The sequence below is a fragment of the Megachile rotundata genome, chromosome 15 (genome assembly GCF_050947335.1).
Source record: "Megachile rotundata isolate GNS110a chromosome 15, iyMegRotu1, whole genome shotgun sequence".
NCBI lineage: Eukaryota > Metazoa > Arthropoda > Insecta > Hymenoptera > Megachilidae > Megachile > Megachile rotundata.
The window spans coordinates 12,729,308-12,744,731 of NC_134997.1; the positions used below are offsets into that span (position 1 = coordinate 12,729,308).

At 40.6% G+C, this 15,424-nt stretch overlaps 3 protein-coding genes across 9 annotated transcripts; 2 read left to right on the forward strand and 1 right to left on the reverse strand.

The window, feature by feature from the left end:
• The first annotated feature begins 172 nt into the window (after positions 1 to 172).
• On the forward strand, positions 173 to 10,420 carry htt (huntingtin). 2 transcript variants are annotated; one of them, XM_012285857.2, is made up of 16 exons: positions 173 to 278; positions 526 to 652; positions 758 to 938; positions 1,014 to 1,292; positions 1,356 to 1,497; positions 1,568 to 2,143; positions 2,211 to 2,803; positions 2,874 to 3,187; positions 3,253 to 4,566; positions 4,625 to 8,663; positions 8,721 to 8,926; positions 8,987 to 9,161; positions 9,249 to 9,662; positions 9,726 to 9,886; positions 9,954 to 10,041; positions 10,109 to 10,420. In XM_012285857.2, exons 2-16 carry the CDS (start codon positions 564 to 566, stop codon positions 10,205 to 10,207), a joined length of 8,670 nt encoding a protein of 2,889 aa, XP_012141247.1. In that variant the 5' UTR covers positions 173 to 278; positions 526 to 563; the 3' UTR covers positions 10,208 to 10,420. The 2 variants fall into 2 exon arrangements, with proteins under 2 accessions (XP_012141247.1, XP_012141248.1); XM_012285858.1 differs by lacking the exons at positions 173 to 278; positions 526 to 652 and having other exon boundaries at positions 752 to 839; positions 998 to 1,292.
• Positions 10,419 to 15,250, reverse strand: LOC100882998 (sodium channel protein Nach). 2 transcript variants are annotated; one of them, XM_076540017.1, is made up of 9 exons: positions 15,140 to 15,250; positions 12,155 to 12,428; positions 11,895 to 12,095; positions 11,589 to 11,843; positions 11,411 to 11,522; positions 11,035 to 11,311; positions 10,827 to 10,980; positions 10,670 to 10,770; positions 10,419 to 10,615 (listed from the first exon to the last, which is right to left on the reverse strand). In XM_076540017.1, exons 1-9 carry the CDS (start codon positions 15,168 to 15,170, stop codon positions 10,470 to 10,472), a joined length of 1,551 nt encoding a protein of 516 aa, XP_076396132.1. In that variant the 5' UTR covers positions 15,171 to 15,250; the 3' UTR covers positions 10,419 to 10,469. The 2 variants fall into 2 exon arrangements, with proteins under 2 accessions (XP_076396132.1, XP_012141251.2); XM_012285861.2 differs by having other exon boundaries at positions 10,827 to 11,311.
• LOC100882885 (uncharacterized) lies at positions 12,186 to 14,739 on the forward strand. 5 transcript variants are annotated; one of them, XM_012285862.2, is made up of 6 exons: positions 12,186 to 12,317; positions 12,725 to 12,857; positions 12,928 to 13,154; positions 13,210 to 13,495; positions 13,555 to 14,292; positions 14,374 to 14,739. In XM_012285862.2, the coding sequence occupies exons 2-6, from the start codon at positions 12,786 to 12,788 to the stop codon at positions 14,707 to 14,709; spliced, it is 1,659 nt and encodes a 552-aa protein (XP_012141252.1). In that variant the 5' UTR covers positions 12,186 to 12,317; positions 12,725 to 12,785; the 3' UTR covers positions 14,710 to 14,739. The 5 variants fall into 5 exon arrangements, with proteins under 5 accessions (XP_012141252.1, XP_076396129.1, XP_076396131.1 ...); XM_076540014.1 differs by lacking the exon at positions 12,186 to 12,317 and having other exon boundaries at positions 12,422 to 12,857; positions 13,555 to 13,920; positions 13,975 to 14,292; XM_076540016.1 differs by lacking the exon at positions 12,186 to 12,317 and having other exon boundaries at positions 12,422 to 12,857; positions 13,555 to 13,920; positions 14,008 to 14,292.
• Positions 15,251 to 15,424: the final 174 nt, after the last annotated feature.

The window sequence follows — 15,424 nt, forward strand, 5'->3', positions numbered from 1 at the left end:
TTGTATTATTATTAGTTCGGTATTATAGTATTATAGTATTAAAAATATGGTACACTCAAGTGCAAATCTGACTTCTCTGGGGAAAATGATATCCCATGGGAACAGGTCCCACCCGCAGTAACATGCATTATGTCTAATTTACAATATGTATTTTAGGGATCGATAAATAATGAAATTATCATAAGTACACTTTAAAAAGCAAGCTGTTATACTCCGCTCAATGTCTGGAGTGATTGGGATCTGTTCTCCTTAATTGTCTTTCTCCATATGGAATGCAGGTTTGTATTTCGTACAAAGATTGCACGAATGTAACGAAAAGGAGAATATCTAAATAACGACTGTCGGTTTTGAAGATTTGCCTGATCCTTATGCTTCGTTCTTTTGTGAAACTAAAGCTTATTACCTGACGTTTGAATCACAAATAAATATGCTACTGAGCAGCATGTAGTTTCATATGTATAATGTGTCTGTCATAAATTTGGCCTACGTTATCAAAATGTAATTTGTTATAAATTTAATTTATAGAAAGTGAGGAACGATCTGTTAACAAATATTTTGGCAAAATGGCAACTTTAAATAACGTAATGAAAGCTATAGAAGCTTTGAAATCCACTCAAGAACCAGATAGTGTTCTGTCAGATTCAAATACAAGGTATATCAATAAAATTGCCCTTTTTATTCAATATTGATTGAACAAGTTGTAAGTTATATGATACAATATGGCAATAGTTCAATGATTTTTTTGTCCCACTACCAGGAAAGATAAATTAGCATGTTGCATGACGATAGCAGAAGGGATGTGTTCACCAAGCGGCAAACTAGCATCCAAATTTCCTCAGGTTCTTAGTCTTTCAATTAAAACATTATTAAATTTGTGTAATGATGATGAATCTGATGTCAGAATGGTAGCAGATGAAACCTTAAATAAGATTATAAGGGTAAAGATCTTATATTTCATGTATTAATTATAATATTATTTATATTACTTTGTTAACAGTTCACTCATTCATTAGGCAATGACTGACAGTAATATTGTAAAGGTACAAATAGAACTTTATAATGAAATAAAAAGAAATGGACCAGCAAGAACATTGAGAGCTGCTCTTTGGAGGTTTGGACTTCTTAGCCATATGATTCGTCCTACAAGAGGAAAAGCATATGTTTCTAATTTAATACCATGCATAATTTGTATTGCACGTCGTTCCGAAGAATCTGTAATTGAAACATTATCACAATCATTACTATTGATTATGAAAGCATTAGGGCCATTTATGACAGACAATGATGTGAAGGTAATTTATAACACTAAATGTTTTCAATAATATAGTTATAAGCTTATATTTGTATTCTTATAGACACTGTTGAAAGCATTTCTTGAGAATGTATCCTCTGTACAAGCAGCATTTCGTAGGGCTGCAGCAAATATGATTCTTGCGACATGTTTGAATTGTCGTAAGCCACAATTCTTTTTAAATTATGTATTGAAACATCTTTTAGGTACATATTTCTTAAATATCGTACAAGTACAGCTAGAGTACTTTTTCAATTAAATATTACCAAATCATAGGTGTTATAGTCCCTATAAGTGAAGATGAGGGTCGTGTAGCAGCTATAATCGGTACATTTGGATGCATAAGAATAATTTTACCACACATATGTAAACTGTCAGAAGTTGAAGACGATGAATCAGTGCAAACAGATAGCTTGTTACAAGTTTATGAACTATGTTTACATTATACAAAATGGCACGTTGATCATAATGTTATAAACGCTGTTTTAGAAACTTTAACTCAGCTTTTAAAGTCTCCTCCAAAAGCTCTGGTAGCCCAGTTGTTATCAAATAAAGGTATATCACATAGCAGGATAGTATTAAACGAAGATGAATCTGTATTATCATTAAGTCAAATGAGTACTTCAAGTACTACTATAGCTTGTGGTGAAAACCCCGAATTTAATTTACATTTGCTTGATTCTGATGTCCCTGAAATAAATCCAAAGATAGAAAAATGGATATTGGATTCCGAGAGTGTACCTCCAATGGTGCAAAATTCACAATCTCAAGAAACATGTACAAGTAATATTGTAGAAATGAAGGGAAAGGTCTTGGAAAATTACAGTGGTTTGAAGATCGGAGTTATCGACAGTAAGATAAAAGTATAAAGTGTAACGAATATTTTGATGAATATCGTTTATGGTTATTTCTATTTTAGATGAGGCCATTGAAGAAGGTAGCGATGTAGGAAGCGAAATAGAAAAATCGGATAAAACGTATTCCAGTTTACAAAATGAAACGAAGGAAGTGGATTGCTCAGAAGAAATTGCATCATCTATTGCTTCTCCTAAAAAACTTTCTCTCGATTTCTCGTTGCGAGAAATTGACGTTGGAAATTTTACAGATTCTGATATACCTCTGAAATTTTGTTGTCGTTATTTGGTGTCATCTTTTCTCTTAACTGGCTATGTTGGCCGTGTAATGCCAGATAAATATTTTCGTGTTAGTGTAAAATCTCTTGCTTTAAATTGCGTCGCTTATATTTTAAAACTTTGTCCAAACTTGTTTTTAATTCCTGTTGCTAAAGAATCGAAATCTATTGAAAATGAACAAATGATAACAGATATCTTATTGTTTGCAAATCATTCAGATCCTCAAATTAGGGGTAATATATCAATTATTATTGGTACATTTTTAAAATCCGTATATACACAGTATGGCGGATCTTTCAAAAATTTTGAAAGAGAAATCTCAAATAAGAAAGTAAATGAAATTATATCGTTAGAAAATTTAATCAAACTACTGTTAAAGGTAAGCTATTATATTGAGCCATGTAAAAATTTATGAACAATTTTTACTTATGTGTTTTCTTATAAATTAGGGATTAGAAGATGATTCTGCTACTACATGTCGACAAACGCTAACGGCATTTAGTTTATGTCTACCAGAGTTGTTAGAATCTGTCGACAATAAACACGGAATTACCGTATTAGCTGCATTACCTCAACTAGTAAAGAACCCATATTTTCTCGTAAAAGTTAAATTAGTAGAACTACTAAGTGAGATATCGTACGTTACTATAGAACATATAACTGGTGGATCAATGTTCCAAGAACATTTTATCGATGTTATTATAACGCTATTAGGTGACCAAGATCAGAGAATTAGACACGCAGCATCAGATGCTATTGTCAAGTAAGATTGTTCAAATTCATATCATTAGGACTCATTTCACTTAATTAATGCAATTCTTTTTTTAGGAGTGTTCCTTTATTGTATTTTCAACAGCCACAAGAAGATGTTATTACAAGGAAAGCTGTGCAATATACGGCACAATTTTTAAGTGCCGTGAACAAAAGTTCTATAGAATTATCTTCCTGTCAGGAGAAACAAAAGTTATTTCTAAATACTTCAATACAGCCATTTGTATCTTTGAATTCTCACAATGCAGTGGATTATCATCCGAACATAGAGTACTCTTTATCCGTTATAGTTAACATGTTAGCGGAGATACTTGGAGTACAATCATCAAAGTATTTAGTGTACGGTTGTTGCGAAGCTTTATTCCATTTGAGTAATGTATATACTACTACAGTGTACTTCAGAGGATGGGATTGTATTTCACCAAAGACGCTGTTAAAAAAATCTCACAAGAGAAGCGGTAGTCGACTAGATATCAGTGAATCAACTTTTGCAAACGATATGATACCATCAACCGTTAGCAATAGTCTGTTATCCTTAGCGTTACCCTTATTATCATCGTCCCCCATAAGCTTGGATTTGTCAACGCATAAACATTTGATTCTCCTGGCTGGGAATCTCGCGTCCGGTCTAGCTTTCTGCAATTTCAAACCTAATGACCCAACCAAAAATTGGGGTACGTTTAAGGATAAACAAATAGAATTGCTGCTAGTACACATTACAAGAGTATTAAACATATTTGTTCATATAATTGAGGATGTGCAGTTGACTCAAACCAGTACAAAAACAACATTGCCATCTTTGTCATCCACTCAAACGTTATCCCCGAAGAAGAAGATGACCATTTCCGAATCAAAGTCAAAAGAAAAAAGTGAGAAGATCGGAAGTTTAAAGTTTGGGAAAGAACAAATGGGGTCGTTCATGTCGATACCTCATTACACAAGAATGTACGAAATCCTTAAAGCAGCGCATTTAAATTATTTAGCCACTCTCGAGCCGCATGCCAGTGAAATGTATTTATCTCTATTGAACGCAGTCTTGGATGTTCTCTCGCAGATCCTTGAAATTATATCCCTCAACGAAGTGGCTCAAATCGCAGAAGAGATTTTGTATTATCTGCAAAGTACTATGATACTCTCGCCAACCGCGACGGTTCAGTGTGTGCAACAGTTGTTAAAGTGTCTGTTCAGTACCAACGTATATGCACAATGGAGCGAGTTAGACGTGCAGAAAAATGCAGATAAACTGATAGTGTTTCGAGATGACGCTAAAGGATTTTATAATCATTGCTTCCAAAATCCTGCGAGACAAATGGCAGACACGATCAAGTCTATGGGTAACAACTGCAGAGGTGAAAATGAACCAGAGACTGGGTGAGTTTATTACTCAGTGTAAAGAAACATAGTTTGTTACACCTTCTTTTTATTTCAGGTGGGTGGGACTGTTGCGTAGGAAGGGCGACAGAAAATTTTCTTCAGTTTTTAAAAATCTAACACGCTTATCCGATCAAAAGACTTCCGTAGCCTCCTTTATTCGTCTGTTCGAGCCAATGGTCATCAAATCCCTGAAGCAATATACTGTAACGAGTAGCGTGTCGTTGCAATGTCAAGTACTGATGTTGCTCAGTCAACTTGTCCAGTTACGAGTCAATTACTGCTTACTGGACTCTGACAGAATATTCATCGAATTTGTGTTGAAACAGTTTGAGTTCATCGAAGAGGGACACGTGCAACAAACGGAGGATCTTTTACCGAAGATCTTCAATTTCCTGGTGCATCTTTCGTACGAAAAGAATCATTCGAAAGCCATAATAGGAGTTCCAAAGATAATTCAACTGTGCGACGGCCTAATGGCAAGTGGACAGCCAGCGCTCACACACTGCATTCCAGCGTTAGCCCCAGTAGTCGAAGACGTATTCCTGATTCGAAACGCCAGCTCGAGTCCAATAGAGCAGAGGGAGTTAGAAACGACTAGGGAAGTCTTAATCTCGATGCTTTTGCGTCTCGTAGAGTATTATCAAATCATCGAATTGTTGGCATTATGCTTGACGGAGTCTAGATTTAGCGGTGATGGTAACGGCGAAGAGAAATGGCGGAGATGGTCCAGATCGACAATGGACTCCGTTCTGCCTATGTTAGCAGCCGGAAAAATTCGAATAGAGTCGGAGAAAGCTCACGTAGCTTTGGTGAAATTATTCGCAGCTATTTCCCCCACAGTTTTTAGGCCAGTCGATCCTCTTTTGAAAGTGCTTCTAGTTACACCGGAGTCCCTGGAAGTTTCAACGTTGAAGCTGAAGCGATGGCTGGGAATGGTTAACGTGGTTTTGTTATCGTTAATCGCGTGCGCGAAAGAGGAGGCAATGTTGGCCCGACTCTCCGACCTGAGTGTAAATATGACTGAATTATCGCAATCGTTTCTCCTCCCAGAATGCTCTGGGACCATGGACCCCCTGCACGTGTTAGGCTTTCAATCCATCGAAATTCCGCCCGAAAAGATACTAGCCAGATTCATATTCAAAGTCATCAGTTTAATAAGTTCGAAAGTGTATGATCTTCTTGGACTGATCGATCACAAACGTAGCGATCCATACGTTGGTTTCTCCGAGTCTACAGAGGACGATCATTATTTGGTCCACCAACTGGCATTCTTCCTTCAACTGTGCATTCACATGTTCGAGTCCGGAAGTCATTGCAAAGTTGCGAACGCGGCTATACAAATGATTCAAGGTCGCAATGTTCCCGAAACAGAAAAGCTACCAATTGCCGACTTAAACTACTCGATGCTGAATATCGGACACAGATGCCCCATGTTGACTTGTCAGTGGGCGTATCTAATGATTTTATTGGGATACAACGAGATGACCTTCTGGTCAAAAATATTGGGCACCCGTCGTCCGGACTATGCTGTGCATTGTTCTTCCCTGGACGAAAAGAACTGTTCCACCGAACAGGAAAGTAGTATTAACATTCAGATCATCAGGAAGGGTGGCATCATATTATTCTGCGATTACGTATGCGAAAATTTGAGCGACGCCGAGCCTCTAACGTGGTTGTTGGTGAACCACACAGAAGAAACCGTGAACAACGCCATCGAATCTCCCGTCAAAGATCTACTGACAGCTGCTATTCACAGAAATTCAGCAGCCAGTGGATTGTTGGTGCAAGCGATTGCTACGAAATGCACGGATCTATCTCAGCCCAGTTTCGTCAAACGACTCCTGCAGTGCATCGAAGGTGCTCATCACTCGCAAAGTGGAACGGTTCTGTTAACCTTGATACCAAGATTGCTGTCTACAAGATATCTCGCTCTGTCTAGAATGGCAGCTAAGATAGCCAGTAGAAGAGTAGAAATTCTGCTGACCACTTCCGTTGAAGACGTGACGAAGCAGCTGTCGAAGGAGGATTTCACGAAGATCATGGACATTTTGCAGTCGACTAAGCTAGCTAAGAAGCATGGAGGACTGGTCAGCCTGCTGAACAAATTAGGCGTACAATATTACGACCTGTCTCCTTTAGAACTTGATCAGTGCAGACCATTTAATCCATCCACAGTAAAAAGTATTCAACTGGACCGCAGTTGGTTTTTGTCTCAGGTAAAGTTGCGGTGTTGCAATCCGATTGCCAGCTACAACCCATCGGAGACGGCGCAGTTGCTGAAAGACCTGGACTTCGAAGACTGTCTCGGTATTCTCTCTTCCAAAGAATTCAACATAGCGATCTTGAAAGCGTGTATAATACTGGGCGTACGAACGAGCGTCGAAAAGTGCCAAAAATTAGAGTTCGGCGTGACGCAGAATGAAAAAGACTTCAACTTCGAAACTAGTCCTTTGTATAGTGCTGCGAAGCAACGTTTATTAGAACACGTTCGCTACGTCACCGAATTAATGCCAAAACCTCACCACGTTTACGATCCTGCACAATCCAGTGGTAGTTCGAAGGGGTTGAAGTACGCCATTCGACTCGACGAGCTGCTAAACGAGTCCATCTACTGGGACATACTGTACGTGTTGATCCCAGCTGTAAGAGTGTACGTGAGAACCCTGCCAAAACTGGCAAAATACAATTTGGCGAAGATAGACAGAAAGTCTGAAGAGGACCTCGCGAAATTTGCGGTTCTATGTTTAGAGTTGACGCACTGGACACTGTACTGTGACGAGAAAAATACGAGGAAGCTTAGACCTAAGGATATGGAGATCGCGTTGAGTTGTGCCTCGGAGATCATGAAGCATCCTGGTCCGGATAAAATCTTCTGGGACAACAGCAAGTATTCGTGGGTTTGTAGCGCTGCCGCTTCGTTGACGAGGACGGTGGAGCATCTGTTAACGACGATCGACACTTTGTCGGTTATAGACACGCGTGCTTTAGAGCCGGCACTCGAAGACGAGAGTACCAAAGACTTTGCCCGTGCCTGCTCCCGAATGGCAGCTCTGGTTGCGTGGTTAGAGCACTGCCAGAGCGAAGGGTCATCAAAGAACATTCCTCGCTACTTGTTCGACACGATACAGGATCTAATTGTAAGCATAAGTCGTCAGCCACTGATCAATTCTTACGTCTTAACGCCACCGCTGGTTTGGAAGCACAATTGGAACGTGGTAGGTTCTGGTACAACGAAGTGTTGCTTCCCGTTGTTGCCCTCCGAGTCGAATCTCTTGCAGGAAGTGGAGATCCTCGAGCAGTTCATTTTCAGGATAAATCTGCTGGGCTGGATATCCCGCTTGCAGTTCGAGGAAATATGGATGGCGCTGTTAGGGGTGCTGAACCTCTTGCAAAACGAAAGTCTGCAATCGGAGGAAATCCCTGCGTTGATTCAAGCGAGTAGTTTAGCCGTGCAAGCCATCACCAGGTTGCTCCTGCAGACCTTGCTCCTTCCTTACCCTGGAAACCCACGGGCCAGCACTTTGATTCATCATTCGAGGGACCCTCAGCTTTCGGTTCACAAAATTAGCTCGCAGAAGTTGTACGCGATTCAAGATCTACTCGCGTGGAAGTACGAATGCCTGAACGACTCGGAGACTACCGGTGCTCTGAGCATGGACCACATCTTCTGCCGAGGAAACGTGGAACGAGTTGCGAACTCGAGTAAATACGCGTACAGTCAACTGTCCGTTCCTTATCTCTGGTCGTCGTGCAATCTGTACGAAGACAAGCTGAACGCCTCTGTTCTTGACTTGAAAAATAGACGGAACGACGCGTTGATGTCTGCCTCGCTCGATCTAGATTCCTGTCTTCGTTTTTTGGTAGAGCTTTACACTTCTTGGATGTCGTCGCAGGCCAATACACCTATACAGTTGCTTACAGAAATCGTGAAATCTATTCTAGCGATTTCAGAACTGTTCGTCGAGAGAAGTCAGTATCAGTGGATGCTGGACACGTGCTTGGAGATGTCGAGGATTCATCCTACGGAAAATGTGATCTTACATCAGTACTTAGTGGTGTCCGTGTGCAAGGCTGCTGCTGTGCTAACGCCTTTGGTATGTAATTAAATTGAAAGATTTTTTGGACACATTTATACAACTTTTCTGTTACAGGACTTTGAGACGCTGGACAAAGTTAAACGCTTGGTGGACCTGAACTTGAAGTCAGGTTTCTTGCCAGCGAGAGTATCTGCTCTTCACGGTTCGCTGTATCTTTTGCAAAGCGCTGTGCTGGCTAATTGCGAGGAAACCATGAATATTATACATCCTTTGGCAATTGAGTACATACAGAAGCATCTCGATGCTCAGGACTCGAATGGGTAGGCTATCTAATACTAGTAATCTTTGTTTCTGTGTTAACAATTATTATTTGAATTAAGGGTGCTGAATCAAAGCGAAGAGCATCAGGGAGTGATGTGGGCTCTGGTATTCTTTCTACTGGAGCACGCAGAGGACACTCCACCGGACACGGAAGCTCCAGCTGTTCTTGAACTGGTCCTTACTTTACTTTCTTCCCAAAATATCTCCTCCAGTTTGCATCAAACGCTCTTACAGGTATCCGAAAGTATTTATTAAAAAAATAAACGTATAGATATTTTAACTTCTTTTGCCATCTATGTCTAATGTGTGCTATTAACACAGGGCCTTGAACGACTCGTGGCGACTAAGAGCGTAGTCGGAAAAGTAGCCGAGCAAATAGTTAAGGTTGCGATAGATCGTTTGAAACAACCCAGTCCCGTGTTGTCGATACCCGCCTTACAATTGTTGCTGACTTGCATGTACACGGAAGCAGCCGACAGATTGAACCAACCAGAGGTAGAGGAACCGCTACCAGACGCAGAACCGGAAGCACTGGTTCGGTCCATAGAAAGAACTTCCGCGATTTTCGACAAGATCAGACGGGGACACTTCATGGAGGTGGAACTCCTGTGCACAGTTCTGTCCGGTGTGCTTGGAGACTTTTTCCCGCCGTCTGAAATCTTGACTAAAGTCATAGGAGAATTTCTGTCTCCTCAACAGCCTCACCCACGGTTACTTTCTGCTGTAGTTTTTAAAGTTCGTATCTTGAGTATAGATTCGTATATGAATGTGGAACCATTAACGAACGACTGTTTTTAGGTTTGCGAAAGAGCGTGTACCTGCGCTCAGATGGAACTTCTTCAGGATTGGGTCGTGTTTAGTTTACCAAATTTTATTCAGAGTTTACCAGTGACGATGTCAACGTGGTGCCTGTCTTGTTTCTTTATTAGTACTTCTACGAACCACTGGCTGAGAGCCTTGTATCCTTATTCGTTTTAAATTATTTTCAATTATTTTATTCTTAAAGTTTCTTTAACACCTATTCAGATTCCCGTATGTTCAATCAAGAATTGGTAAATACGAGTACGAGGATAAAAAGATACTTTGCATCGCCGCTTCCGATTTTTATCGCAAGGTACAAGAACTTAGCGAAAAAAGAGCTAAGAATAAATTTCATAATGTTAATGTATATTTTATTTTAGCTGGCTAAGGAAACTCAAAGGAAAGCTTTCGTAGAAACTTTCGAAGCCGCGGCGAAAGAACCTGGGACTCCGTTCGGCGACATTTTAGCGTCCTTTTAGCTAGTTTTATCGATCGTCTCGATGCAAGGAAATTGAATCAAAACTAGAGATATTCATCGAAACGATACACGTAATTCTCTTTGTAAAATCGGTGTACAATCATAACACGGTGGTGACGTGTCGCGTGTACAGTGTATGTATGTGATGATATTTATTTTACGTCTTGTCCCGTCGAGAAGAACTTGTTTTGCAATAAACAATATTTTTTAAATACTTTTTTATCGTGCATTTCAAACGTTTCCTTGTACAATAGGTGGAGGTATTAAGGTAAAATCACCTTATCCTTTTTCTGTGCACTTTTCATTTGACCTACATAGCAACAAATGCGAAACGTAGCGTAATAAACGATTTCAACGAAAGATAACACGCTAGCTCCTAGAAACAACCCAGCGGCTCCTCCGACGCTAGCTGAAATAAATTATTCGTTTCGATAATATCTTAATTTTGTATAGCTATACTTACTCAAAAAGTCCGTAAATCCGTAGAACGGCACTCGATTATAAATTGCCTGAGGAAATTCGATTTCCAAAGACACAATGGACGTCTCTATCGGTCCTGAGATTCTGCAATAACCCAATTTTATTTATCTCGTATTTTACAATTCATTTTGATACTTTACCCTTCGCTCTTTTCGCTGTCTGTTATCTGATAGAAAACCGCCGTGCATTTCGGAAGGCAGCCACAAGAATGAGGTGCATATTCGTGCAGAAAAAGATGCTTCGTTATCCCGCCAATGCATCGAAGTTGCGTAGCGTTACAAGTTTTCGCACCTCCTGTAAAACGTTCTTCCTTCACGTTCTCAGAAATTGTAATAGTAAATCGAATACCGTAAGGTCTGGCGAAGTGCGGGCGACAGTGGCAATACTTCTCTATCATTTTCATCCTGCATTCGATTGTACACATGTTTGGCGTGTACACTGGCCACGTTTCTAAGCCACCATCAGCCTGGAATTTGCACTTCCGTTGATGGACGCTTAGATGAGTGAGATTTGTCTTTGTCTTGATCTCAAATATCGATAAAGTTGAGCGTTGCACTACTGTTCGCTGCAACAATTTTATCGGGGTGCCGTATGCCACCACCTCGAAAGGATCACAGAGGCTCCACTGGGCCGAACAAATTATTTAAAGTGATTAACAATGAAAATTCAAAAATTACAAAGTATACAGGACGATTTATCATATGTGAGTTATTCGTAAACGTACTATGGCTGCGCTATTTATTGCAAAAGACTGTTGGGTCCCATCAGCACTATAGTCGTAAGTGTCTACTACTATAGGTGGTATCTTAACGCTGCTGTCGTTAGACTTCCAAAAGCTTGTAATGCATAAATTCAGTTTTTATTGACTGCAAATCTCTTTTATCTTAAAGGAAGATACCAACTTCATGGTCGAGAAGTATCCATTGTAGCTTCTGGTAGCTAAACACAAGCCCCTTTCCGTTACAACCCACATCTCGTACCGGTCATTTTCCCTCAGTATATTAGGAGGAATGTCTTTTCGCAGGTCGTGAAGAATGCTTAACCATTTGTCCGGTGATACCTTGTCGAACAGAGGAGTCTCCAGCATGTTCTTGTAATCGACGTTCGCCAGAAAAGTGAAGAACTCCACCGCTTCCGCAGTGTTGTCGATTCCGTATCTATTACAGGTTTACAAAAGTAGAAGAAACTCTGAAATTATAATTACTTACTTTTGAAATACACTTGGTATCTTCGCTGGCTCTATGTTGGGTACTGGACAAATGACCAGAGATGGCTTAGGAATTGCGAACTGTTCAGGATTGTTATCTACCACGATCACCGTAGCATTGTTCTGGTACCGATCCCAGAAAATGGAGGACAGTAACATTAAACACATCAGAGCACCCAGGATGAAAAGTACAGCTAAAAATCTAATAAAAATATATATTTTAACAAATTATATATACATCTTAATATAAAATTTATGTACTTTTCCACAGGATGTCGATTTGGAGCAACCAAGTGATTTAATCCGTGTATCGTCGAGACACTCGCGAACTCCACGAAATACTTTCCAACGTTAGACTTCGGATTAATCGTCCGCATACCAACATGCTTCGGAACATCGGCTGGCACGGACTCTTTTTCCCTAAGTATGGCCTTTTGCCGAGCTTGAAAGTCTGCCAATATCTCATTGTCGTAAAAGTGTTTGCCTTCTTTCGCTGTCGTTTTGCTTCCGTTCACCGATATCTTTGGCATACCTGCTGTTCGAATAACTGCCTTCTTTTTATTGCATAAAACGCGGATCGTGAGGAAAATCACGGCACGCGATCATCGATTATGAGTAAGCTGGCAGGAATAGATAAGCAGTGGATAATTCGACACGAACAAAATAATTTATTTATACAAGATAGAATCTTTTAAAAGAAATAGAGTAGAATATTTGAAATGTCAGTGCCTGCTGCGACATTAATGAAAAAAAGTGAAAGCAGATTTAAGGTTTAGTTTCCGAACGTCTTTTCATCCTTTCCTCTTGATTCGATGGACGCGAAACTTCCAGATAACCGAATTTATTATGAACGAGCGTGAATTCGGCTTGAAAGAGTTCCGGGTCGTCCGGGATGAACAGTGCAATTACCACGGAAGAGTCTGAAGACACCGATTGCACGATGGCACGACACGAGTCAGAATTGGTTAAGTTCATCGTTAGACCTCTCTTCGTACTTTCGTTTCGATAACTGTAACCTTCCTCTTCTCGTGCAGGAAGCAGAAGGACGATATGGAACAAGGATATATCGAGGCTGTCGAAAACCGGAGGAGCGTCGATCATACCATGACGTTGTATCCAGCGAGTGTTGCTGCGAACAACTGCAGAGATGCGAGCTGCAGGAGATCGAAAGGAGGCCGAGAAGAAGAACGAAAAGTCAGGTGCGACGTCACGTGCTCTGTAATCACCCGCAAGAACCGTGGAACTTGATGGAAAGGGTCAAGTAATAAAATATGAACCTCATCGTTAAACGTGTAATTCGTGACGAACGATTTCAGTTGTCCCCAAAACGTGGATGCTACCTTAAACAAGTACCAACACCTCTTGAACCAAGAGACCAAGAAGTCGCAAGATTTGTGTTCACACAATCCTCATTTGAGAAAAAGGCAAATGAGCGTGCACCGACGTTTGCGCAAAGAACAGGATCAGATATCTGCAAGAAAATTCATCGACTTCGACCCGAATCCCAGAGTTTGCTGCGAGTACGAGCGGTCAATGAAGGACATACACGGCAGGGACAGCGAGATCGATGAGCAATCGGATGATAATTTTAAAAACCGTGAGGTATGTTAGGAGACTTATAGAATGGATGTATCAAGTTTCACTCGAATACGTTTGAATAGGTGATGAGAAGAATTTTAGAGGACTTAGATTATGACTTCAGCAAGCATTTACTGAAAAATTATATGCAGCAGAAGGAACGGATGTTAAGACCAGAAGCGTGTATGTTGAGGCAGCACGCTGAGAAGGTCAATAAATTAGAGGCGAAGAAGTTCAGCGACGACGACAATCGTGACCTGTCTCAAAGCAAGCTGAGGTTCGCTCTACCAGATTACGAGAACTCGAAGGAGATAGATCTGAAGAACATCGAGGAGGAAAATCAGACGAGGAAGAAGCCTAACGCGATACCGAATAAACCTTTCACGATGAAAAGCAACTTAAAAAGTAGTGGCTTGCCGATTTTGCCGAAGAACAAGATCGACGATATGGTACATGTTCATCTGCTCGTTTTTAAACATTGCACTAAGTATCTATTCTTGCAGTTTGGACAGAAGAATCTAGTCGATCGTTTGCAGGAAGAAGACGCGCGAAAAGAGACGGAGGATCGATCTGTGAATAAACGCAAACCGTCTATTGTTAGACAGAATTGTAAACCCATCGAGGAAGTTAGCAGGAAGGAAACTAGAGAAGAAACGCCGTACGATTTGATCATGAAGGACGAAGAGGAAGAGGAGAATTCGATCAGAAAGAACATCTACGGCGGTGGAGATCTTGAACTTCGCGCTACCAAAAGTCACATTCTTAGTTTAATCGATAGGGCCATCAGCAGCGAATTCGGCAAGTTGTCCGATCAGCAACAGGTTTATAGATGTTCAGAGATTACTTAGATTGTTTGCAGCTTGACGCGTGTCGTGTCGATTGTTTCTTCTGCTTTGTTCTAGAGCCCAGACTCGAGTCGGGGAATTACGGGGCAAGAAATTTGCATAGAGATAATGCGTCAATTGCACAGTAATTGTTGTCAGTCGCTCGCGGAGGATCTACTGAGTCATCAAGAACCGTCGGCTGATTGCATAAAGCTGCTAAAAATGCTTCGTTCGGATCACATGACTCACATTCAGGAAGAGTTTCGGAAACTCTGCAATCTGCAAAAATTTCTGGATACTTATTCGCCGAGACAATCGTCGCCCGCGTTTCAGTACCCGGCCGCGGGCGAACAACGGACTGAAGAGCGACAGCAACAACACGAAGAGAAACAAAATTCTGGAACGATTCCTTGAACAACGATAATAAATTTTCCTCGATAAAAATTTGTTAATTTTTTATTTTATATCGGAACGTATTTTTCTAATCGTGGAGGATTGGATAATAAAAGACTGCGCGCCGAACCTAACAATGTTGAGTGAGCGAGTAAATTTCACGCTAAAGCAAAAATAGTCAACAGTGTCATCCAATTGAATTGGTTGAGTGGTGCAAGAGAAAAAAGGTAATTATTCCTCCGTAGCATGTGCGGGCGGCGCGCAGGAGGAATATACACGATAATGAGTATGCAAAATCGTTAATTACTCACTTTCTGAGCACAGTCTACGAACTTTTATGATTAAAGAATGGTCAGCAACGCATTATTTACATGGTTAGATCATAAAAGTTCATAAATAATGTTCGGGTGATGAGTAATTAATTATTTTGTGTCAGCATTGCGATACGTACATGAGTCGCCTATGTCAATTCTACTGCGCATGCAAAGTGCAATATTTCGGCACTTTGACGACGTAGTATGGTTCCTGAGGCATTTAGAAACAAATTTCTATTAGGGTTTGATGCGATTTGATGCCTAATAAAGCCAGAAAATCAATTTTTGTCGAATTCGGTCCAAAACGGTACAGGTGGCGCCATCTAGCGGCGAGCGGCGGAACTACGAAAAACTAAAATTTCGACTTTCTCGAAAACCAGGAACTTTTCCGAAATTCCGAGATATACGAATTGTTCCTTGTC

Excerpts from the sequence above, each read along its gene's own strand:
- htt (XM_012285857.2), top strand. The coding sequence starts at position 564 with ATGGCAACTTTAAATAACGTAATGAAAGCTATAGAAGCTTTGAAATCC. Across the intron at positions 3,188-3,252 it reads GCATCAGATGCTATTGTCAA|GAGTGTTCCTTTATTGTATT; the intron begins GTAAGATTGTTC and ends TTCTTTTTTTAG. Across the intron at positions 9,887-9,953 it reads AACCACTGGCTGAGAGCCTT|ATTCCCGTATGTTCAATCAA; the intron begins GTATCCTTATTC and ends ACACCTATTCAG.
- LOC100882885 (XM_012285862.2), top strand. The coding sequence starts at position 12,786 with ATGAACAGTGCAATTACCACGGAAGAGTCTGAAGACACCGATTGCACG. Across the intron at positions 13,155-13,209 it reads AACTTGATGGAAAGGGTCAA|TTGTCCCCAAAACGTGGATG; the intron begins GTAATAAAATAT and ends GAACGATTTCAG. Across the intron at positions 13,496-13,554 it reads ATAATTTTAAAAACCGTGAG|GTGATGAGAAGAATTTTAGA; the intron begins GTATGTTAGGAG and ends ACGTTTGAATAG.
- LOC100882998 (XM_012285861.2), bottom strand. The coding sequence starts at position 15,170 with ATGCGCAGTAGAATTGACATAGGCGACTCAT. Across the intron at positions 11,523-11,588 it reads GGATACTTCTCGACCATGAA|CTTTTGGAAGTCTAACGACA; the intron begins GTTGGTATCTTC and ends ATGCATTACAAG. Across the intron at positions 10,771-10,826 it reads GACAGCGAAAAGAGCGAAGG|AATCTCAGGACCGATAGAGA; the intron begins GTAAAGTATCAA and ends GGGTTATTGCAG.